The sequence below is a fragment of the Eumetopias jubatus genome, unplaced genomic scaffold (assembly GCF_037043125.1).
Source record: "Eumetopias jubatus isolate StellerSeaLion01/CBP00866 unplaced genomic scaffold, mEumJub1_p1.0 scaffold_1, whole genome shotgun sequence".
Lineage (NCBI taxonomy): Eukaryota > Metazoa > Chordata > Mammalia > Carnivora > Otariidae > Eumetopias > Eumetopias jubatus.
This window is the reverse complement of record NW_028274807.1, coordinates 86006982-86031127: the sequence shown is the minus strand read 5'-3', so window position 1 is coordinate 86031127 and position 24146 is coordinate 86006982. Positions and strand designations below refer to the sequence as shown.

At 33.9% G+C, this 24146-nt stretch overlaps 1 protein-coding gene across 4 annotated transcripts in view; it reads left to right on the top strand.

Annotated features, from left to right (window-relative positions):
- Nucleotides 1-24146, top strand: part of PIK3CA (phosphatidylinositol-4,5-bisphosphate 3-kinase catalytic subunit alpha) — a 77641-nt gene that overhangs the window by 49919 nt on the left and 3576 nt on the right. For all 4 annotated transcript variants that reach the window (XM_028100847.2, XM_088025387.1, XM_088025384.1 and 1 more), the window contains exons 6-20: nt 317-402; nt 6875-6980; nt 7488-7640; nt 7732-7866; nt 11458-11582; nt 12469-12550; nt 12863-13027; nt 13250-13353; nt 14745-14916; nt 17119-17225; nt 17743-17864; nt 18678-18756; nt 22314-22484; nt 23038-23155; nt 23264-23415. In XM_028100847.2, the coding sequence (XP_027956648.1) occupies nt 317-402; nt 6875-6980; nt 7488-7640; nt 7732-7866; nt 11458-11582; nt 12469-12550; nt 12863-13027; nt 13250-13353; nt 14745-14916; nt 17119-17225; nt 17743-17864; nt 18678-18756; nt 22314-22484; nt 23038-23155; nt 23264-23415 (1877 nt within the window). The remainder of the gene's footprint in view (nt 1-316; nt 403-6874; nt 6981-7487; nt 7641-7731; nt 7867-11457; nt 11583-12468; nt 12551-12862; nt 13028-13249; nt 13354-14744; nt 14917-17118; nt 17226-17742; nt 17865-18677; nt 18757-22313; nt 22485-23037; nt 23156-23263; nt 23416-24146) is intronic.

Sequence of the window (24146 nt, the reverse complement as noted above, 5' to 3'; positions counted from 1 at the left end):
CGGAATCAAGTCCCACATCGGGCTCCCTGCTCAGCAGGGAGTCTGCTTCTCCCTCTGACCCTCTTCCCTCTTGTGCTCTCTCTCATCCTCTCTCCCTAAAATAAATAAAATCTTTAAAAAAAAAAAAAGAATCTGCATCAGTATTAACTTATTATATATGTGAAGAACAGAAAAGCTACATCTGAACGGAAACTTCTGATGGATTCTGTCATTCATATCAGTTACATTATTTTAATATTGTTTAGTATTGGTTCTGTAGTGTGTGTGTGTATTTGTTATGTATTTATATACACAAACTTTTTTTTTCTTTTTTAAGATCTATGTTCGAACAGGTATCTACCATGGAGGAGAACCCTTATGCGATAATGTGAACACTCAAAGAGTACCTTGTTCCAATCCCAGGTAAGGAAGTGTATGGATATATTTCCAAAAGCCATGTTAGTATTTAGCAATGTAATCAATAAAAGTATTAAATTTTTTTTGCATTGTTAGTTTTATACAAGTAATTTAAATTACCATTTCCATATAGACCATAAGGACTTTCAGTCAAATGAGTATCTATCACAAGATCATTTTGTTAATTCCTTGTAAAATTTTATCCGAAGGTTTTTCTGATTCCCTCTTTCCATTATATCAAGTAGAGAACAGAATATAGTTGCATTTTGTGCTGATGATTCCCCACATTAGAGCCATTAACATAGTATTTTATTCTTATCTCCATTTACATTTACATTAAGAAATGAGAGTTGGCAAACAACTTCAGAGCCAGACTATGAGGCACTCCCATCACTCACAAGAGTAGATCTTTATGACATTCAAATAAAGAGTCTTGGGGAACAAATCAGTTTCTGAGAGGGAGTTTGGGGGAACATTTTAAATGATTACTGGCTAGAAATACAATGAAGAAGTAAAAGGTAATATAATCCAACAGTTTGCCATCCTGCTATTTCTTTGGCTCTTTATAGAATCATTTGGGAATGAAGAGTCTACCCTGAACATAATAGAAATATTTTAAGAGCACTCGAATTGTTACTAAAAATTAAAGATGGATTTTGTAGACTAGCAATAGAGACAACTAGTAAAACGTCCAGAGGTAAATTTTATAATGAATTTAGACTGAGTTCTGGGAAAGTCAAGAAAAAGTCCTGGTCTTGTAATTAAGTTGCTAGATATGGCCACCATTCTAGAGCCTAGGTGAAGTTCAAAGAGGTGATAGCCTTCTCTACCAGGAGTAAAATAGTAAATAGTAAAATAGTTCCTTACCCTATCTGAACTATTGTCAATCAGAAAGTACATTATTTAAATTAGAAGTTACACTGTGAAACAACTACAGGATCTTTTTAAATTTTTGTTGTAACAGGAAAAGTTTATTTCCCACCCATACTGCATGTCTCTCACAGATTGAGTGGGGTGCTTGTGTAAGAAACAGAAAAACAATATTTGAGGAATACTGGACAAAAATTTGCCAAATTTGTTGAAAACTATAAACATTTTAAGGAGTTCAACAAGCCCCAACCAAAGACCCCAAAATAATATTGGGTAGATATATTTTTTCAAGTTGTTTCAAGTACCAAAAAAGTAGACTAGTTTTATAAAAGCAAAATGTAAATTTGTTTAATAATATAAGATTAAAAGCTCAAAATTTTAGTAAATTAGCTATTTAGAGAAGACTTAAATTTGATTATCTTTTCTTCAAGAATTCTCTAGTTTAGAATGACAGGCCAGTATCTCTGATGAACATGACAATCCTCAACAAAATATTAGCAAACCAAATCCAACAATACATTAAAAAAATCATTCACCACAATCAAGTGGGATTTATTCCTGGGATGCAAGGGTGGCAGTAGTTGCAAATCAGTCAACATGATATCCTACATCAATAAGGGAAAGAATAAAACCATATGATCATTTCAGTAGGTGCAGAAAAATCATTTGACAAAGTACAACATCCATTCATGATAAAAACTCTCAACATAATAAAGGCCATCTATGAAAAACCCACAGCTAACATCATATTCAATGGTGAAAAATTGGGTCTTTCCCCTTAAGATCAGGAACAGGACAAGGACGTCCACTCTCACCACTTTTATTCAACATAGTACTGGAAGTCCTAGCCATAGCAATCAGACATGAAAAAGGAATAAAAGGCATCCAAATTGGTAAGGAAGAAGTAAAACTTCCACTATTGGCAAATGACATGATATTCTATTAGAAAATCCTAAAGACTCTCTGAAACAAATAAGACATTATATGTTAAAAAAAAGAAGAAGATAGTAGGAAGGGAAAAATGAAGGGGGGGAATTGGAGGGGGAGACGAACCATGAGAGACTATGGACTCTGCGAAACAAACTGAGGGTTCTAGAGGGGAGAGGGGTGAGGGGGTGGGTTAGCCTGGTGATGGGTATTAAAGAGGGCATGTATTGAATGGAGCCCTGAGTGTTATATGCAAACAATGAATCATGGAACACTACATCAAAAACTAATGATGTAATGTATGGTGATTAACATAACATAATGAAATAAAATTAAAAAAAAAATCCTAAAGACTCAATGTTGAAAAAGAAAAACAAAGCTGGAGGCATCACAATTTCCAGACCTCAAGCTGTAACATCAAGACAGTATGGTACTGGCACAAAAACAGACAAATAGATCAATGGAACAGAATAGAGAACCTAGAAATGGACCCTCAACTCTATGGTCATCTAATCTTCGACAAAACAAGAAAGAATAGACAGTCTCTTCAATAAACAGTGTTGGGAAAATTGGACAGCCACATGCAGAAGAATGAAACTGGACCACTTTTTTTACACCATACACAAAAATAAACTCAAAATGGATGAAGGACCTAAATGTGAGACAGGAATCCATCAAAATCCTAGAAGAGAACACAGGCAGCAACTTCTTGCTAGACATGTTTTCAAAGGCAAGGGAAACAGAAACAAAAATGAACTATTGGGACTACATCAAAATAAAAAACTTCTGTACAGAAAAGGAAACAACAAAACTAAAAGACAGCCTACTGAATAACAACATACCCAATAAAGGGTTAGTATCCAAAATAGATGAAGAACTTAAAAAACTCTACACCCAAAAACCAAATAAACCAATTAAAACATGGGCAGAAGACATGAACAGACATATCCAAAGAAGTCAGACATCCAGATGGCCAATAGACACATGAAAAGATGCTCAACATCACTCATCATCAGGGAAATGCAAATCAAAACTACAAGGAGATACTACCTCACACCTGTCAGAGTGACTAAAATAAAAAACACAAGAAACAACAGTGTTGGTGAGTTTGTGGAGAAAAAGGAACCCTCATGCACTGTTGCTAGTAATGTGAACTGGTGCAGTCACTATGGAAAACAGTAAGGAGGTTCCTCAAAAAAAAATTAAAAAAGGACTACCCTATGATCCAGTAATCCTGCTACTGGGTATTTACCCAAAGAAGACAGAACACTAATTTGAAAAGCTACATGCACTTCTATAGTTTATAGCAGCATTATTTACAATAGCCAAATTATGGAAGCAGCCCAAGTGTCCATTGATAGATGGATGGCTAAAGAGCTATGTACACACACACACACATGCACACAATAGAATATTATTCTGCCATAGAAAAATCTTGCCATTTGCAGCAACATGGATGAAGCTAGAGAGTTATAATGCTAAGCAAAATGAGTCAGAGAAAGACAAATACCATACCATATGATTTCAGTCATGTGGAATTTAAGAAATAAAACAAATGAACAAAGGGGAAAAAAGTAAACAAACCAAGAAACTCTTAACTATAGAGAACAAACAGGGTCATCAGAGGGGAGGTTATGGGGGCGATGGGAAAAATAGGTGATGGGGATTACAAGTACACTTATGATGAGTAAGTACTGTATAGAATTGTTGAATCACTATATTGTACACCTGAAACTAATATAACTATGTTTAACTATATTGGAATTAAAATTAAAATACTTAATAAAACTAGGTAAAGGGTAAAATCCCTATGGTAATAGTATGAGGATTTAAGTAGATTTTTTAACTCTTCTGTATTCACAAAATTAAAATCAAGGATAAAAGAATATGAAGTTATTAGAAAGGTAGAAAAGTTGATTTAAAAAAAATTCTTACTGAGATTAAGTGATTATTCCAAATCCGTACTTCCCATATACTAGGTAAAGTAGCCACTTAATGATTTCTTCATAGATGTTACCAGTCCTCTCCAAAATCAGAATAAATTTGGAATATATATATCAAACCGTTGCCTAAAAATAAAGAATTTAATTGATGTGTGCACGCATGTGTCTGTATGGACTTTAGAGGAAGAGAGAAACATGTTTTGGTCAATTGGCATAGTATTGAACAACTACATTTATAGGACATAGCTCTCTTAGAAAGTGTGTAGAATATTTCTCATTTATTATAAGCAATTCTAAAGTTTTAGAAGTAATAAAAACTCTTGGGTACATGTGAGTACGTGTATCTTTAGTTTTTCTAAATTATTGTAGCCTTATCAGATCCCACAGTATTTCTTCTACTTGCATTTATTGTTTCTTTCCCCTTTAGAATTTCTTATTACTAAGTTCTCCCACTTAAATGTAAGCATTCTCTGCATCAAAGGACCATATTTTTTTTTTTATCTCTGTCCATAAGTAGAACTTATTTTACTGATAAAGTTCATACCTTAGTTTGGCTAATTAAAAATAGAATTTTATGCCATTTTATTGTTAGGTCTTATTTATAATAAAAAATAGAATTATGAAAAAACCTTTTGAAGAGATTTTCTAGATTAACATCTTAGCACTTGAACTTTTGCTGTGGACCAGTTACTATTCTAATCACTTTACTTATGTTATCTGACCAAGCCAGCCAGGCACCCCTTTATTTGTGTTATCTCATTTAATCTTCACAACAACCTTAGGGAGTAAGTGCTATTATTAGTCTTATTTCACAGATGAGAAAACAGACAAAAGCAAGGGTCACACATTTTTTTATTTAAATTCAACATATAGTACATCATTAGTTGTTTTTTTTTTGATGTAATATTCAGTGATTCATTAGTTGCAGATAACACCCAGTGCTCATCACATCACAAAGGGTCACACATTTAATAAAATAGTAGGAACAGGAATCTACTCTAGGTAGTCTGACTTCTGACTTTATACTGGTAACTGTTGCTATGCTGTTTCAAAACAAGACAAAACAATGTGTTGTGGGGCACCTGGATGGCTCAGTCAGTTAAGCAACTGCCTTCAGCTCAGGTCATGATCTCAGGTCCTGGGATCGAGCCCAGCCCCACCTTGGGCTCCCTGCTCAGCGGGGAGTCTGCTTCTCCCTCTCACTCTGCCCCTTCTCCTGCTTGTACTTTCTCTCAAATGAATAAATAAAACCTTTTAAAAAAAAAGCAACAATGTATTGTTAATTGGCTCTTTACAAATATGTCCACCAAATATAGACATAATTTCACATATAATATCCAGTAAATTGAAAGGAATTTACCATAAATATTTGTCATCACTTTCTAAAGCAACTTTTTATTCTTTCCTTATTATGAATGTTAACTGTTACCTCTTGTGAAGTAGTTATTCTCAACTTCAAATACTTTACGCTTACATATCCTTCATTTTAGTTACATACTTAACGGGTTCTTCTGAATAAAACTATACCATATGTAAAAGTGAATATAATTGTAATAATAATAGGAAATCTCACTCTTCTTGTTTAGTTTCCCTCTTTCCTGTGCCTTTTCTGTAAGCTAGTTTGTTTTTAATTATTTTTTTTTACTGAAGTATAGCACAAATGCATTAAAAGTATATAAATCGTAAGACTGTTGAATCACAGACCTGTACCTCTGAAACAAATAATACGTTATATGTTAAGAAAAAAAAAAAAGAAGAAGAAGAAGATAGCAGGAAGGGAAGAATGAAGGGGGAGAAATCGGAGGGGGAGACGAACCATGAGAGACTATGGACTCTGAGAAACAAACTGAGGGTTCTAGAGGGGAGGGGGGTGAGGGGATGGGTTAGCCTGGTGATGGGCATTAAAGAGGGCACGTACTGAATGGAGCACTGGGTGTTATACGCAAACAATGATCATGGAACACTACATCAAAAACTAATGATGTATGGTGAATAAAATAATAATAAAAGTATATAAGTTGTATTCATAAAGTTCAGTGAATTATCACAAAGTTAATACCTATATAACCACTCTGCTGGTTAAGAAATAGAACATTTACCAGAAATATGACATTGCCACTTCCCATTAACCTTCTCACCTCCCCAAAGGCAACAACTTGCTGACATCTAACATTATTTTTCAGTTTGAACTGTTCTTGAATTTTACATAAATGTACTCAAGGAATAGATACTCTTTTATGTCTAGTTTCTTTCACTCATGTTTGTAAGATTTCATCCATATTGTAAGTAATATGTTTATTTCCATTATTGTATAGTATTCCATTATACAAATATACTGCAATATATTCAACTTTTGGACATTTGGTTTGTTAACACTCGGGGGATATTTGCAAATACTCATCACTAGCAATGTGTGAGATTTCCTGTTACTACAACTCCTTACCCTCCCTTGGTATCATCATTGGTATCATCAGCCTCTATAGTTTTAGCCAATCTCTTGTATAGTAATATTTCCATGAGATTTTATTTTGCATTTTTTGGATGACAAATAATAATGACTACATTTTTATGTTTATTGGCCATTTGGATATGATCTTGTGAAGTATGTCTATTTCAGTTGATCTCTGGCCTGTTTTTATTTGATTTTTCATTTTCTTGTTGATTTGTAGGAGTTGTTTATATACTCTGGATAAAGCCTTTTTTTGGTAAATTCTTTTTTTCTTTAAAATTTTACATAGGTGGAATGAATGGCTAAATTATGATATATACATTCCTGATCTTCCTCGTGCTGCTCGACTTTGCCTTTCCATTTGTTCTGTTAAAGGCCGAAAGGGTGCTAAAGAGGTAAAATATTTCAGAAGGAATAATTATATTTACCTGTAAAAAACTCCTAATTATACTGCTGATTGGAATTTTTATCAAGAAATGGATTTTTTTCTTTATCTAAAAAAATTAGTCAAATATTTTTAAATTTTTAATAAATGTCTCATAGAAGAATACCTCAGGAGAGCTTCCTGAGTTTATTTACGATGAGTATCTCCTGAGTTTGCATTGACACAATTTTTAAACATGCAGAGTGACTACCCACAGATATCTGTTAGGTGACTACATGCCGATATCTGCCTGACTTGCTTTGGTTCGTATTTCCTATTTATAATTAAAGACAAATTCATGTAATTTCAAATGGGAAAACAGAAAGTGCTTGTATTTTCAAAAAAAAATGATGTGGCTTATTATAGATACCATTGTAGCGATAGTTATTGAATTCTTTCTGGGGAAGAAAAGTGTTTTGAAATGCATTTTGTAATTTAATCCACAGAGTAGTGAATATTTTTCTGTTCGTTTTTGAAGGAACACTGTCCATTGGCCTGGGGAAATATAAACTTGTTTGATTACACAGATACTCTAGTATCTGGAAAAATGGCTCTGAATCTTTGGCCAGTACCTCATGGATTAGAAGATTTGCTGAACCCTATTGGTGTTACTGGGTCAAATCCAAATAAAGTAAGCTTTTTATTATCATAAATTAGAATTTTTTCCTTTTTTTATGACAGTTAAGCACAATATATATGATAACTTTTATTCCATCTCTTAGGAAACCCCATGCTTAGAGTTGGAGTTTGACTGGTTCAGCAGTGTGGTAAAGTTCCCAGATATGTCAGTGATTGAAGAGCATGCCAACTGGTCGGTGTCTCGGGAAGCAGGATTTAGCTATTCCCATGCAGGACTGGTAAGGCTGATCACTGAGTTTTCTTAAGTATCAGTCATAATCGCTGGATTTGGGTTTATCCTCTTTGTTTGAAGAAGGGTTCATGTGTTTTAGTTACTATGGGCTCTGGACAGAGTTGCGATATAATCACATTCTCCATATGCTAATATTGTTACTGCAGTTCTGCCTCTTAGTTTATTCAGAGCCCTAGCCTGCCTTCATTTAACAAATATTTATTGAATGCCAACTATGTTTGTATTTATTGTATGAGAGGTACTAGGTAATAAAGTTGTGACCTAAAGAGACCTCCATTGTGTATGCAGTCTAATGTGAAAATAGACATTAAAGTGGTAAAAGAAATATAAGATTATAAATCATGGTAGGTGCTAGGATGGAAAAACCAGTAGTGTGCCAAGAATGATTACAGAGGGTTGGGGTGAAAAGCTGATATATATTGGGTTCAAGAAAGAACTTTTTAATTCTCTGAGATAGTAACCTTAAAGTTGAAACGAAAGTATGAGTATGTTGTTAGTTGACCTTGGAAGTAGAGGAGAGCTTTGTTACCACCATACTCCAAATCCCCTGGAAAAGATTACATATAAAATGGGAGTTTAAATATGGATCAAGTTGTCTGATCTTGGCCATTACTTTGGAACCACAGTATAACTGGGTTCAAGGACCATTAACTCTCTTATTTCTCAAGGGCAATGGCGTCAGTGCTAAGAGAAGAAGGTATTTTTGTTCTTTGTTGTCTCTTTCCCTAGTTTCCAATTTATCGCTCTTTCTTTGGCCTCGTGATACATTATACTTAGACCAACCAATGAGTATGGGGCCAGGAGGTCTGAAATATGCCTCCCTGGGGCAGCTGGAATCCTGCACTGAGGAACTTTATTAGTTTATAGCTGTGTTCTCAGTAAGGAGTTTACAAATCCCTTTTGTAAACTGATTAGTAATAATCATAACCTTCCTGCCAGTATACTTTCAGAGATATGTAGCAGGTGTTTGGATAAGTATGAACTAATTTAAAATCATTAAGACTCATTTATCTCCTGTTTTTATTCATACATTCACTTTACCATCAGAGTCTGTCTCAGTTAGCTTTGAGTTTCTTTTTTGAGCAGTTCTAACTCTTTGTAAGGATTGATATTTTATGACTTTTTTTTCTTAGAATTTTTTCTTTAAAGAAAAAAAATATTTATTTTTATAAACTTTTATAAATCTAAGATACAATATAAAAGGTCCTGGGAGGTAGAGGGTACAAAATTACGCCACTTGAGAATCATTACTCCAGACTCTAATGATGGTAGTAAAATTGATCGTATAGGGAAAACATCAAATAATATCTTAGATGAATTTTCTCGAACTCAAGATATGATGAGTGAACAATGTATTTCCAAGGACAAAAAGGAATATGGTATTCACATGCAGTTAGTCATTCAGCAGGAATAACTTCATCGCACATTTTTTGATGAGAACTTGGACCACACCTCATCTTTCTTTCCAGTTTTAATGCTGCTGTACACCAAAATTTACTTGATATACTTTTTAAGTGGATAAATATCACACGCAGGTGTGTATGAAAAGATGCGTAGAAGGAAAACGGTGATGTAGAAATATAAAATTGCTTGGATTACTATAAAAGTTCTCAAAAGTATTACATTTTGACAGTTCAAGTACAAGAAGAAAAACCAGGAGTAATGATAAGCTAGAACTTACTAGGTATGCATTTGAAGTCAGGAATCAGTATCTATAAGATGTGTATGTTCCAGGCTCATGCATGACAGTTGATGAGCAAGCAATTAATGGCATTGAAAGGATGTTGCCCATTTTGGATTATGAATTTGGTTCTGCTGCGTTTAAATTCTTAATAAGATATCTAATAAAGTTGTTTTTCACATTTATTTTGTGTTAAAAATGAAAACAACTAAAAATAAGCCAATAATATTAAGAGTCACTTGGACCAAGATGATAAATGATAATGACTACTTTTCCTGGTGAATCAAGGGTTAAGTATTTGTTATCTCTCACCTGGAGTATTACAATAGCCTCCTAAATGGTCTTCCTCAGCCTGCAAAGCAGCTAGAATAATCTTTGTAAAACATAAATCATCCCTTAAATAGCTTTTGCTAAAAATAAAATCCAAACCTTTTACCCTGATTTGCAAATTTTACGTGCTCTGACCTCTCATCACCGCTCCCCTCATCCACTGGGCTTCAGGCTCACAGGTCTTCTTCCTGTTCCTCCCTCACTCCAAACTCATTCTCTCATTGGGTCACTTTCACTGTTTCCTCCATCTGCAGTGGTCTTTTCCCTGTTGTTAGTGTGGGTGGTTCTGTCTTGTCATTTGGATCACTAATAAAATATTCCCTTCTTGGGGCACCTGGGTGGCTCTGGTTAAGCATCTGCCTTCGGCTCAGGTCATGATCCCAGGGTCCTGGGATCGAGTCCCGCATCGGGCTCCCTGCTCCTTGGGAGCCTGCTTCTCCCTCTGCTTCTCTCTCTCTCTCTCTCCCTCTGTCTCTCATGAATAAATAAATAAAATCTTTTTTAAAAATAAATAAATAAATATTCCCTTCTCAGAGGCCATTTCCAAACACCCAGTGTAAAGTATAGCCACTCAGTCATTCTCCATTACATCACCCAAAGTATTTGTATCAACTTGCCAATTTTTTTTATTTGTTCGTTTAATTTTTCACTATAATGGGGACCCTGTTAGTGCAGGTTCTTCTGTTCCCAGCAGTAGGAACAAAACAAGGCACACGCTACATGTTTTAATAAATATTTGTTGATGGACATGTGCCAATATTTCTTTATATTATTGGATAAATTAATATTTAAATGTTAATAAAATGTTTAAAAATGTTAATAAAAACCAAGTGGCATGGATGCCTGCTTTCATTTTTAGCCATTGGGAATATGTGTAACCTTCCAAGGGATGTATACTTGTTTTCATGATATATTAATATACATTGATAATTACTCATTATGCAGTTAATATATCTGTATTTAAAGGGAATAAATATGTTACTTAGAATCTTGGAATTATACCAAAGGATATGGTATTTTCATTTTAGTTTCCAAACATTTAATGTCCAGTGTTTTAATGGGGGTATTTCTTTTCCTTTTTTCTCTTACTTACTTTTACTTTTTAAATTTGAAAGCCTTGCAGTGATTATAAGGATGTATTTGAGCAAAGATTATGAAAGAATTTACATTTTTATTTTATTATTTTACTATTTCATATTATTCCAGAAACATGAGCAGATTAGTTAATAGAATACTAGGAAGGGGCCTCATCAGGAAGAGAAATCAGTTACTCACTTCTACCCCTGAGTATCCCAGTCTGGTCTTATGCCTGACTCACTTTGGTAGTTACTGTTCTATGGCTGTTGTTAATGTTAACTAAGATACTGGATTTGTTCTGCAAATACTGCCTTAAGTTGATTCTCCCCTAGCCCTGAAAATAGAGGCTTATGATGAGAATAAACTGTTTCACAACAGTTAATAAGCAATATAGAGTTGTTGGCCATTGTCTTTTTTTGTAGATCACTCATGAATCCAGGAAAAAATATGGCAAAGGAAATCATTATAAGATATTACTTTATTTTGCAGAGTAACAGACTAGCTAGAGACAACGAATTAAGAGAAAATGATAAAGAACAGCTCCGAGCAATTTGTACCCGAGATCCTCTATCTGAAATCACTGAGCAAGAGAAAGATTTTCTGTGGAGCCACAGGTAAATATTAAGATGGAGATTCCCTGTTTCTTCTGTTACAGAAGGAACAACAGATTTTGGCTTATCTTGAAGGTTCTACCATACTTGTTAAAGTACATAAAGCATAATTTACGTGACTTTTTATTATAAACATTACTCTTTTTTAAACTGTGGATAAAGATCAATATTTCTAGAAAATCATGCTGCATTGGTGCTAACCTTCCACCTTCAAGGCTTGAAGGCTTTTTTAAAATTCTAAATCCCTGATATGACTTTTTTTAAGATTTGATTTTGGGGGCTTTTTTTAATGAAATTCAAGATCTGAAGAAAAAAAAATGCCCTACAGCTTTAGATCAATTTAGTTGTGAGGTAGTTGGTCTAGATATTTCAATTTTTAGGCGTTCCTTCCATTTTTTTCTTACACTTCCTCAAAGTGATAGTGCAATGCTTTATTTTCATTTATGAAGAATTACCCCACTACTTGGGGTAGTAAATACTGGTTTATTTAAATAAAGCAGTTGCAGCACATTTCTACAGAAAGTCCATTGAAACATAAATTTTGTCCAGTGACTACAGTAGAAGTGGCGACTCTTCTCATGGTTCCTATGGGGTAAGTAGGTACATAAAAGGAGCTCTATAGTGTTATAAGTTCATAATTTGTTCAAAGTATCTGTCTTCCATTTGGATTTTTCTTTTGTCTTTCTTGACATTATAACTAAGTGTATATGTGCATAAATATGCAACTATAGTGTTAAATGCTGATTTCTTTTGATTTTAAAGAATGGTTTGCTAATAATGGTAAGTTTTGAAAGTGTTTGGAAAGATTACATAGTTGAAAATTTAGATATCTAGGCCTTTTGAATAACATGCAAGAATGTTTTTTGTTTGTTTTGTCTTTTCCACACAGACACTATTGTGTAACTATCCCTGAAATTCTACCCAAACTGCTTCTGTCCGTTAAATGGAATTCTAGAGATGAAGTAGCGCAGGTAAATGCATGTTTGAGATTACAGAATAACTGTTGTATACAATTGGTGTGTCACTCAAATTGTTTTCTCTCAGAAAGTCTGCATAAGAGGTGAAAGAGACTATGTTTTTATATTAGTAATGATAATATAGTGGAGAAAAATACCATTCACAACACTCCACTGATAAAATTAATTAGAATTGAACATTTTAAACACCAAATTCATAAGGAGAGCTCTTAACTAATTTTAAAATAATAAATTAAGACAATGTCTTAGAGAGTTCACTCACAATTGCCTTTCCTTTTTAAATATGATTTGTCTTTCCCATAACAGATGTACTGCTTAGTAAAAGACTGGCCTCCAATCAAACCTGAACAGGCTATGGAGCTTCTGGACTGTAATTACCCAGATCCTATGGTTCGAGGTTTTGCTGTTCGGTGCTTGGAAAAATACTTAACAGATGACAAGCTTTCTCAGTACCTAATTCAGCTAGTACAGGTAAAATAATGTAAAATAGAAAAATAATGTTCTATTCTAAGTCCATGCAACTTTATCCAAACTGTGGATCTTTATCTACACTGGTTTTATGCCTTTTTTAAAATCAGTTTTATTACTAGTAGTACCTACTTACTTTCTAAAAAATTTTCTTTAAATCCAACTATGCAAAAATTGACCCTGATTGATGCAATGTTGTTTTTATCTTCGTGTTTAATCACATAGGTCCTAAAATATGAACAGTATTTGGATAACCTGCTTGTGAGATTTTTACTCAAGAAAGCATTGACTAATCAAAGGATTGGGCACTTTTTCTTTTGGCATTTAAAGTAAGTCACATTATTTTCCCAGTAAATTCTTTTGATATATATTACTTTCTTTCTTAACAGATCTATAAATATTATATACTGTTGTTTTTGTCTGAAAGAGTTTGCCATAATGAAAGTATATTGTACCAGTGGTAAGCTTCCCTTCAACTTTTTCTCTTTAATATTAATAAGCAATAAAATTCAAAGCTGAATTTTATACAGAAATGAGAGCTGAAATATTTCTAAAGACTTTGATTTTACTTTAAGCAAAGCAAAATATGCTAGATTAATACTGGTTAATATTGCAGTTGGTTTTCACTTATATGTGGATTAAAATACCCAAAATAAAGGGGAAGAAAAAAATCCTGCCTTGGAATTCAGAACAATAATGACAAAAATCCCAAGTTTCAGAAAACAAGCTAATTAAGAATTAAAAGTATTTGGGCACCTGGGTGGCTCAGTTGGTTAAGCAACTGCCTTCAGCTCAGGTCATGATCCCTGAGTCCCGCACTGGGCTCCCTGCTCAGCGGGGAGTCTGCTTCTCCCTCACTCTCTCCCCTTTCCCCTCTTATGCTCTCTCTTACTCTCTCTCTCTCTCAAATAAATAAATACAAGAATTAAAAGTATTTTGTAGAATATGATCTATCTAATACTCAAAGTGAGATCATAAACCATACACTTTTCTAAATTTAGAAAGATTTATAATTGACTTTTTTGATAATTAACTTCATTTTTTAAATGTTAAAATGAATCAAAATGGAATCTCGAAGCTAAGTTTAAAATAACTTAAATTCAAAGACAGTATAGAAAAGGGACATGTATGCCACAAGAGTCAAATAGTACTCACTCGCTCTTCACTCCCTCCCTATTCATTTTATTACTTTTGTCCTGAATTTACTTGTTTCATGTTTATATATCTTTCCTTTTAAGTTCTTATTTAAATTCCAGTTAGTTAACATGCAGTATAATATTAGTATTACATATTAGTAATACAATATGTACAATATAATGATTAAACACTTCCATACAACACCCAGTGCTCATCATTAAAGCAAGTGCACGCCTTAATCCCCATCACCTATTTCACCCAGCCCCCAACCACCTCCCCTCCAGTAACCATCAGTTTGTTCTCTATAGTTAATATATCTTGTGCTAAGATTAGTAAATGAAAAGTAGTTGAAATAGGCCTATAGGCTAGTTTATTAAATTTACACTTCCAGGAACTGTCTTAAATTCTTGATTATTTTGCTTTCAAATGATAGATTTTAAATCATTTTATTGTTAGTATGATTATAACATTAGAAAAAAAGACTACATATATTTATTTAAGACCATATATGTAATGCAGTGTGTGCGTGCATGTGTATATGTGGGTCTTTTTTTTTTTTTTTAATCTTACGCTGCTCTTTTAGATCTGAGATGCACAATAAAACTGTTAGTCAGAGGTTTGGCCTTCTTTTGGAGTCCTATTGTCGTGCATGCGGGATGTATTTGAAGCACCTAAATAGGCAAGTTGAGGCTATGGAAAAGCTCATTAACTTAACTGACATTCTCAAACAAGAGAAGAAGGATGAAACACAAAAGGTATGTGAATCTTTAGTTTGTTTTTGAAACTCTTCAACTGTGTAATGTTAGACACATTATTTAGTCTTTGAGATCCATTTTCCTCCTTTATAAATGGCAGTGATACTTTCTACATAGTGTAGTTGTGAGAATTAAATTACATGAGATGCACTGAAGTACATATCACAGTCCCCAGAGCGCAGGCGGTGCCCAGTAAATGTTAGTCCTTTCTTCTTTCCCTTCCTTCTCTTTTACACAGTCCTGACTTTTAAAATTATTTTTCCTTATTTTGTGTCATTTATTATCTTTCAGTAATGACCCTGAAAATAAGTGTAAAGAAATTAATTTGTACATTTCTAAGTTTAAAATGGACTCTTAGTCATGCAGTGAACATCATCACACACTGGTGATCGGGAGTCTAACCTGGTGTACCTGAGGAATGTGTTTTCATGACCTCTTCCGCCTCTCTGTCCTTTTTTCGATCTGCCACATCCTGTAGTAAAAAGTGAGATCATTCCTCACCTCTAATGAAATGGGGAAAAAAAAATCCCAGCATATCAGTCCCCAAGCACAAAGAATGTAAATTAGCAGTACTGAATGAATTTTTCCAGCATCTTCATTGATACTGCATGAAAAAAATTTTAAAGGAAGTTACTGTGTTAATCTAAATGTCATAGAGTGGAGTAACTGAGTTGATTTTATTGAACTTGTGGAATGTAAGTTCAAATAATGATATTAGAAAATAATTGTGGGGGCACCTGGGTGGCTCAGTTGGTTAAGCATCTAACTCTTGATTTTGGCTCAGGTCATGATCTCAGGGTCGTGAGATCAAGCCTGGCCCTGGGCTCCGTGCTGGGCGTAGAGCCCGCTTAAGATTCTCTCTCTGTCTGCCCCCGCCCCTGCTCACACGTGCTCTCTTTAAAAAAATTTAAAAATAATAATTATTATTATACTGCTTCTGATGCTGGAATCATGAGCTAGAGGGGATTATACTGCTTTGAAAGAATAAAACTTACTATATTTATGTTGTAACAGATAAGAAAAAAGAAACTAGATATTAGTTAAATTTGCAAGTATAGGCATTTCTTTTAACTGGAATTTTCATATCACAGCTTGGCTCTGATACAGTGGATTAATTGGGAATGTGAAAGTCATTATTCACATTACTATTGGTTTAAATGGGATTGTGATAGGGAACTGAAAATGCCATAGGAACAAGAACAGTTTCTTTGGGTGATTTCATGCTTTATCATAACAATGATAAAGCATTGGAAGCAGTGTGCTAACATTAGGGTTGATAGTGATAGAAAAAGAAATGCCTTTCACATGAGCAAGAGCTGCTCTAGTCAGTGATAACTAGATTTTCCAGCTACTCACTTAGCCACAGTGAAAAAGGAAAAAAAAAATTTTATTACTAAATTTACAGCATGAAAATTAATTTATTATGAATTCCTAGCTTCTAACCTCTTTTGTCCCCCACTTACCTTTTATATCTTAGATAGATGAAGATTTCCTAAAATAAAATGGCAGTTATTGCCTGATATAGCTCAGCAGTCTGGGCTCTGGTTTCAGTTGATTAAAGAGATGTTTCTGCATACATACCAGAACCTGAGTATAGTGTGCGACTCGGTGTAACAAATGTTTTTATAAGTCCTTTTCCAAACAATTGCCTTTAGCCTCACTAGACTTTTTTTAACCCAACAGAGAGAAAATGAATATGGTGTTTTCTAAAGCAAAGCTTAAAAGTAAAGTTACTAAGCTAACCTCGTATCTCCATAGTTTTTCTTCTATAACAAAGGTCAGCAAACTTTTTCTTGAAAGGCCAGATAGTAAATATTTTAGACTTCACAGGCCATGCAGCCTCTGTTGTAACTACTCAACTCTGCTATTCTAGTGTGAAAGCAGCCAGTATCTAAATGAATGGGCATGGCTATATCCAGTGCAGTTTGATTTACAAAAACTGCCGTCATTGACCAAGCCCGGCTCTAGAGCCAAAACATTGCCTGTGTCAGCGTGCAGAGTTCTTACAGGACAGGACACAGCTGCCCCTCCTGCCACTGCCTGTGGTGTGTTGCTCTGTGTCTGAGAAACCTTTCTAATCAGGATACAGGATACGGATTCATACACTATACAATACTGAGGTTCCAACATATAACAGAGATTAGCAGCTAGTTTCACCTTTCACGAAATCAGTTTTTAAACATGATTATGCTCATTTATCAGGTACAGATGAAGTTTTTAGTTGAGCAGATGCGGCGACCAGATTTCATGGATGCTCTACAAGGTTTCCTATCTCCTCTAAATCCTGCTCATCAACTAGGAAATCTCAGGTAATGAACCTTATTGGAAGTTTTATTGATATATTTAAACAAGCACCCTTCCTGGAGAAAATCTTAAGAAAAGTTAAAATGTCCATTATAATTAGAATGTTCAATTATATATGCTTCCCTCTGCCATTGTCCTACCTTGCAAAATAAGTTGTTCAGATTTCTTAAGTTCAGAACTGCATTTAGTCAGAATGAGTTTTTACTACTTTAATAATAGAGTTTAAAACTTCTCTGGCCAGAATTTTTGGTTTCATTTCAAAAATGAAATGTAATGTCTGTAAAACGAATGGCATATCCCTACATTTGTTGAAAATTCATATGCTACATTATATAAGAAAGTTTTAAGCTTAATATTTATTTTTTATACTCCCTTAGAAATGAATTCATAAATGAAATTGAGAAAGTTTTAACTTTTTAATAACACCAAAAAACTATATTGTCTGTGTATTTTAAAATAAATTTGAGGGTAAAAAGAATTTAAAAAGTAAGGTGCCTAGTAAAGTGTTTAACTATTTTAAAGGCTTGAAGAGTGTCGAATTATGTCCTCTGCAAAAAGGCCACTGTGGTTGAATTGGGAGAACCCAGACATCATGTCAGAGTTACTCTTTCAGAACAATGAGATCATCTTTAAAAATGGGGATGGTAAGGAAGAGTATTAATGAACTTATGATGCATGAATTTAGCTGTCTTTTTATACACAGGATATTTATGAATCACGAAGACTATTGAAAGCTATTTAAGGAATATGCATGTGGTAAAATATATAATATTAAACGGATGTCTTAACCTCTAGAAAATGTATATGTAATTATTAAAAAGAAAAGAAGTACTAAATTGAGAATCAAAAGGCCTGAAATAAGTTTCTAACTATTATTTACTTAGCTGTGTGAATATCCATTCATTCCATAAATACTTGATGTGCTAGGCCATCAAATTGTAAGAATAAAACAGAGTCCCTGTTTACAGTCTAGCAGGGAGAAGAGAGATAGTAAACAAATAATTACAAAAATAAAATTACAATACGATACAAAAGAAAGGTGTAGTCTCCTAAGAAATCATATAAAAGAAGGTCCTAATGTACTGGGAAAACAAGCTGTGGCAGGAAGCAATGGGAGGATCATGGATGGGTTTCCATTGGGAAATGACATTTCAGCACTAAATTCTGTTAACCCCGATATCAGGTTCAAATTTAAGGATTCAAAAAAATAAGTACTTTAAATGTTTAAATATAAAATTTTTATGAAATACATGCTAGCTTATCCTACATTGTTATATAGATGGGTTTATGCAGATACCTTAGAAATGGGCTAGAGAATCAAAATACTGCTTCTTTACAGATTAATTTGAAAAGTAAATTTAGCTGTATTTATTTTCTGTTTGAAAGCAACGTGATGACCTAACACCCAGGTTTGCATTTATGGCATTAAGTGGTGATACATATTATTTGAATTGCAGATTTACGGCAAGATATGCTAACACTTCAAATAATTCGCATTATGGAAAATATCTGGCAAAATCAAGGTCTTGACCTTCGGTAGGTAACCAGTAAGGCAATATATATGTTGAAAGTTATCCTGAAAAAGTAAACTATTAGTAAACATCAGTTATAAAGCATAAAGGGGCATGTATCTATGAAGAAATGTAGGGAGTAGTAATTAATACTAGTTGATTACACTACTTTCATTTGTCTTCCTCTTCCTTGGCGTAGAATAGCTACGAGATGCTGCTAGTCAAGAAGAGCTGTTTCTCATAAGTTGGCAAAGACTGCAGCTGTGTCTGGAGTGTCAGTTTTTAGGACAGGACATAGGAGACACAAAAGCCCCCTATTTTCATTCAGAAGTTAAGAGATTAAAAGAAAGGTTCTTTCATAATATAAATTTTCTAATTTTAAAACTTTATATAGCCTCTTAATCTTGAATCAGTTTGACAGCAAAATTTATGAAAAGAACTCATCTTAAAGCTTTTGCCATTCTGTTGGTTTCTGCCCAACCTTCTGCAATTATGTCTAAGTTTACGGTCATGCTTCATCTTGTCCTTGTCATTTCTGCTTCTCACAGTGTACCCCTCTTTCTCTTTGCAAGTCTAGAGTCATTCCAGCAAAGCCACTCTCTCCAAAAGAATTTTTGTCCATAAGTGGGCATAGGAGTCAACTCTGGCTGCACCAGCAGAGCAGATTAGGGCTTATTTGTATGCCTATTAAAGATTGAGGGTAACTAGTATGTAAAAATATATCAGTGACACATAGTAGAATCATCTTGTTGCAAAGAAAAAAAAAATGGACATGTCAAGTAATTTGCGAAAGCACAAAATTAGGTCATCGACTTCAAATTTTTAACTCCTGATTCTTTGCTTAGTCCCTTCTGCTTTCCTGTTTAAAAACAGTGTTACACGCATCAAGTTTCCTCTTTTGGTATAACTATCTGTGTCTGAGAGATAATACATCCCATTACTACCACTGCCTCCAGGGAAGTATAAAACAAAAGAGAATGCAGAACTAGACAGAGTAAAGGATTTAACTATATAACTCTGGTAATTACAGTATTTAATTTTAAATTAATGACTGTTAAAAAGCACTTAAAGTTTAAGCTAGATCATTGGAAAGTAAGTTGGATCTTCAAGAAGTTTTTAAGTCTTAGAATATTTTCTAAATTTTTTTAACTTAAGGAATTTAAGCAAAAATTTTTATTTAAAGTTTGATTTTAAATAAAAAATTTATTGTAAGAAAGTCACGGCATTTTTATTTATTCTTGCCAAAACTTGGATTCTCTGCTTGTTTTTTTTGTTTTGTTTTGTTTTGTTTATATCACAAGCCTTATAGGACTGTGTGACTCTTTAAACTATGAGCATGTTCAACATTATTAAAATGTGAGAGAGAATGAGCAGGAGTACAACCTTAAGAAATTCCTACATTTACCAGGGCAGGTAGAAGGAAAGATTCTGTAAAAGAAATGGTCAAAGGGATAGGTAGACCAGAATAAGTAATTCACAGAACCCAAAAAAGGGAAGAGATTCATAGTTTATAGTATCAGGTGCTTCAGGGGATGTAAGAGCATAAGGACTATGAAAAAACCTTTAGATTTGATGATTCATGGTTAACTGTAAGAGTTGAGTCAGTAGAGTGGTAGGCAATAGAAGTTACGCTACATGGAATTGAGAAAATGAAAATAAGTGAAGACTGTTACTCTTTTAGGGACTTAAGAAGTAAAAGAGGGTGGCTCAGTCAGTTAAGTGGCTGGCTTCAGCTCAGATCCCAGGGTCCTGGGATCGAGCCCCACATCGGGCTCCCTGCTCAGTGGGAGCCTGCTTCTCCCTCTCCTCCCGGCTTGTACTCTATCTTGCTGTCTCTGTCACTATCTCTCTCTCAAATAAATAAAATCTTTTTTAAAAAGAAGTAAAAGAAAGATGGAAAGCATAGACAGTAGCTTAGGAGAGCATCAGAGCAAGAAATACCATACTTTAGTACTTCTGTGCCAGTTGGGATGTTTTTCTCATTTTGTGTTTAACTGCTCACACCTCCCTTGACTACATGTCCTTTTTACTACCCGGTGATGAATAGGAGGTACCCATATAGCACTTCTGCTGCATACCCAAGTATGGTTTTATCAAGAAAAGGCATTTGTGGGTTATTAAAGAATTGCAAGCCATACTAGCTGCTTTTTTCATGGAACCATTTTTACTTAAAGAATAACTAATAGATAAGCTTTCGTTATGAGACATGGCTATTTGGCAGACATTTTCTTGAAAATGAATGATATGAGCCTATCTCTTCAAGGTGAACAACTGACAGTATTTGTTGTCAAAGATCAAATTTGAGCTTTCAAGCAAAAATTAGAATTTGGAAAAAATTGTATGTACCACCATAAGCATAAGAGCTCCCCCAAAGTAAAGACTTTTCTGATGAGATCAGTGGTAATATTAACAATTGTGATTTTTTTTAGTTGGTACAATGAAAAGTATCACCATCTGAAAGATCTTTGTAACTCAGTGAACTAATATCTTCCAAATGACCAGTGCAGAATATGATCAAGTCACATATGGGTAAAAGTTCCATTCAGAGGCAAGATATACTATGTTACATTAAAATCTGTCTGACGAGTTTATTGATATGGTTTCACATTCCATATTGCAACTTGAGAAACTACATTTTGTCAAGTTTTGGAATAGTATCAAAGAAAAATACAATTATCTGAAAAGTGTATTACAGTACTCCTCCTTTTTCTACCTACATAATGGTACGAAGCCAGATTTTCTTCATATGCTTCAATTAAAACATTGCATTAAATTGAATACAGAAGTATATATGAGAATCCAGTTCAGTACTATGAAGCCAGACATTAAAGAAATTTGAAAATATGGGAAAGTGTCACTCTTCTTACTAAGAATTTCTTTTGTAAAGATTTTATTTATTTGAGAGAGAGTGCAGGGCAGAGGAAGAGGGAGAGAGAATCTGAAGCAGACTCAGTGCTGAGCACAGAGCCCCACAACCGCAAGATCATGATCTGACCTGAAACCAGGAGTCAAATGCTTAACCGACTGAGCCACCCAGGGACCCCAAGAATTTTTTTTAATATAAGGTTCTTTGTTTCATAAAAGATGTTATTTATATTACCACATAATAGTTTATTTTCAAATGAATAATTTTTTCTCTATTTTGATTGCTAATATCAGTAGATATAACCCACATAAATAAAAGCTCTTTGGGATCTCAGTAATTTTTAAGAGTATAGAGGAGTCCTGAGACCAAAAATTTGAGAACTGCTGCCCTGAAGTATTATTTAGATGTCAGCTAAACAAGCTGAAATTTACCCATATTTTTTAAGTCATAAATGTTTATAAAATTTTAATTGCCACAATAATCTTAGTGCTTTTCTTTCATACAATTAGGTGCTTTCTCAGCTGAAGGTTATAACAAATGATGGCAGATAATTTTGAAGATTTTTCTAGTATTTTTCTAATTTTAAAAGAGAAAGTTAAAGGAATAAAGGTCATCCATGACAAATTTGCATTAAGAATATTCCTGTATTAGCCTATTAAAACATTTGTTGTTTTAAAATTCCATCACTTAGTTGCAAATGTCTCGATCCTTTTCAGAATGTTACCTTATGGTTGTCTGTCAATTGGTGACTGTGTGGGACTTATTGAGGTGGTGCGAAATTCTCACACGATTATGCAGATTCAGTGCAAAGGTGGCCTGAAAGGTGCTCTGCAGTTCAACAGCCACACACTGCATCAGTGGCTCAAAGACAAGAACAAAGGAGAAATGTGAGTCTGTTACTCTTTTTTTCCTATGTCAATCTAAGGTTTTGTTAGACGAGTCTTTTAATAGTTGCGTACATTTCTCTGAGACCAGAGAAAACATTTGTACTTACTTTGGAAAAAAAATATGCTCACCTTTTGAAGTATTTGAGATTTTGTGTTTGATCAGAATTACTTACAATTTTGGTGAATCCCTAATCTACCCAACTTTATACATCTAATTTTAGGTATCGAAAATGTGTTTTTCTCCTTATTTTTTTTCAAGGTCAACATTGAACATTTCAAAATTTACTTCTGGTTCATTGTTAAAATGATTAGAAGAAAATTTTTTTCATGACACGTTCAGTATTTTTTCACCATAATAAGACTTACGCCTTTAGTCAGAGGATATCCAGAAATGTCCTTTCTACCTCAAATCTTTGGATAGAAATACTTCCTCATCTTAATGTCAGTGATTGTTGCCACTCTTCAATACAGACTTTGACCATCTTTTCCCCATTTGGACTGGATTACTCTATATTACCACACTACTCACCAGGTGTTTATTTCTTCTTTGTAGATATGATGCAGCCATTGACCTGTTCACACGTTCATGTGCTGGTTATTGTGTCGCTACTTTCATTCTGGGCATTGGAGATCGTCACAATAGTAACATCATGGTTAAAGATGATGGACAAGTAATAGCTTTCTCTTTTTAAAATGTTTTCACATTCTTAAATTTATTAATTCAGGATATTGTATTTCTGCATTTGTCAAGCTATAATATAATTCTTTATTTTTGAAAGCTGTTTCATATAGATTTTGGACACTTTTTGGATCACAAGAAGAAAAAATTTGGTTATAAACGGGAACGTGTGCCATTTGTTTTGACACAAGATTTCTTAATAGTGATTAGTAAAGGAGCCCAAGAATGCACAAAGACAAGAGAATTTGAGAGGTAAGCTCAAGAAATCAAAAATACAAAGTACAGAATTCTTGCTGCTTTATCAAAAATAATTGATATTTTTGAAGCAATTTAAAATATGTTTTATTAACATTCTGGCCTGAGCATTTTAATGTATTTATTTATTCTTGTTTTATTGTATTTATTTATAATGCTATGAAGAAAAATGGAAAGAAAAACCAATTTATTAATGAAGGCCTGAAATGGTTTAAGGTCTAAGAAAGTGATTCTTAGACTTCTTAATATATTAAAGGTTTTTATTTACTGCTGTTTAAATAATTGGACTGCACCTTCTCTATACTGATAAATAATGTATAGTGCTTAAGACAATATTTTTTAGTCCTGCAATTTGAGGAAATCAATCAGCTGTAATTACCACATTTATTTATAATTTTTCTGACTGCTTTCTGGTATATAGTCAGTCTATCTTAAACCTAAAGTACTTTCAGAAACCTTGTATAAAATTCCATTTTATCTGCAACTCTGTCCTGGCCCTAGCCTAAATCGTAAAGGCTTTAGTATGGACCAGTTCTTACATTTAATAAATCCTTAGTAAACTGCTGACGTACCAGGCATTATCCTAAGGTGCTGGTGATAAAGAAGTAAACGGAATCCTTATGGACTAACGGAGTTTACATTCTAGCATGGGGTAAAGAGAACAGAAAGTGTTGGTAAGGGAAGTGGGAGAGGAAGGCTGTTTTTTATAGGTTTGCCCAAGAAGGCCT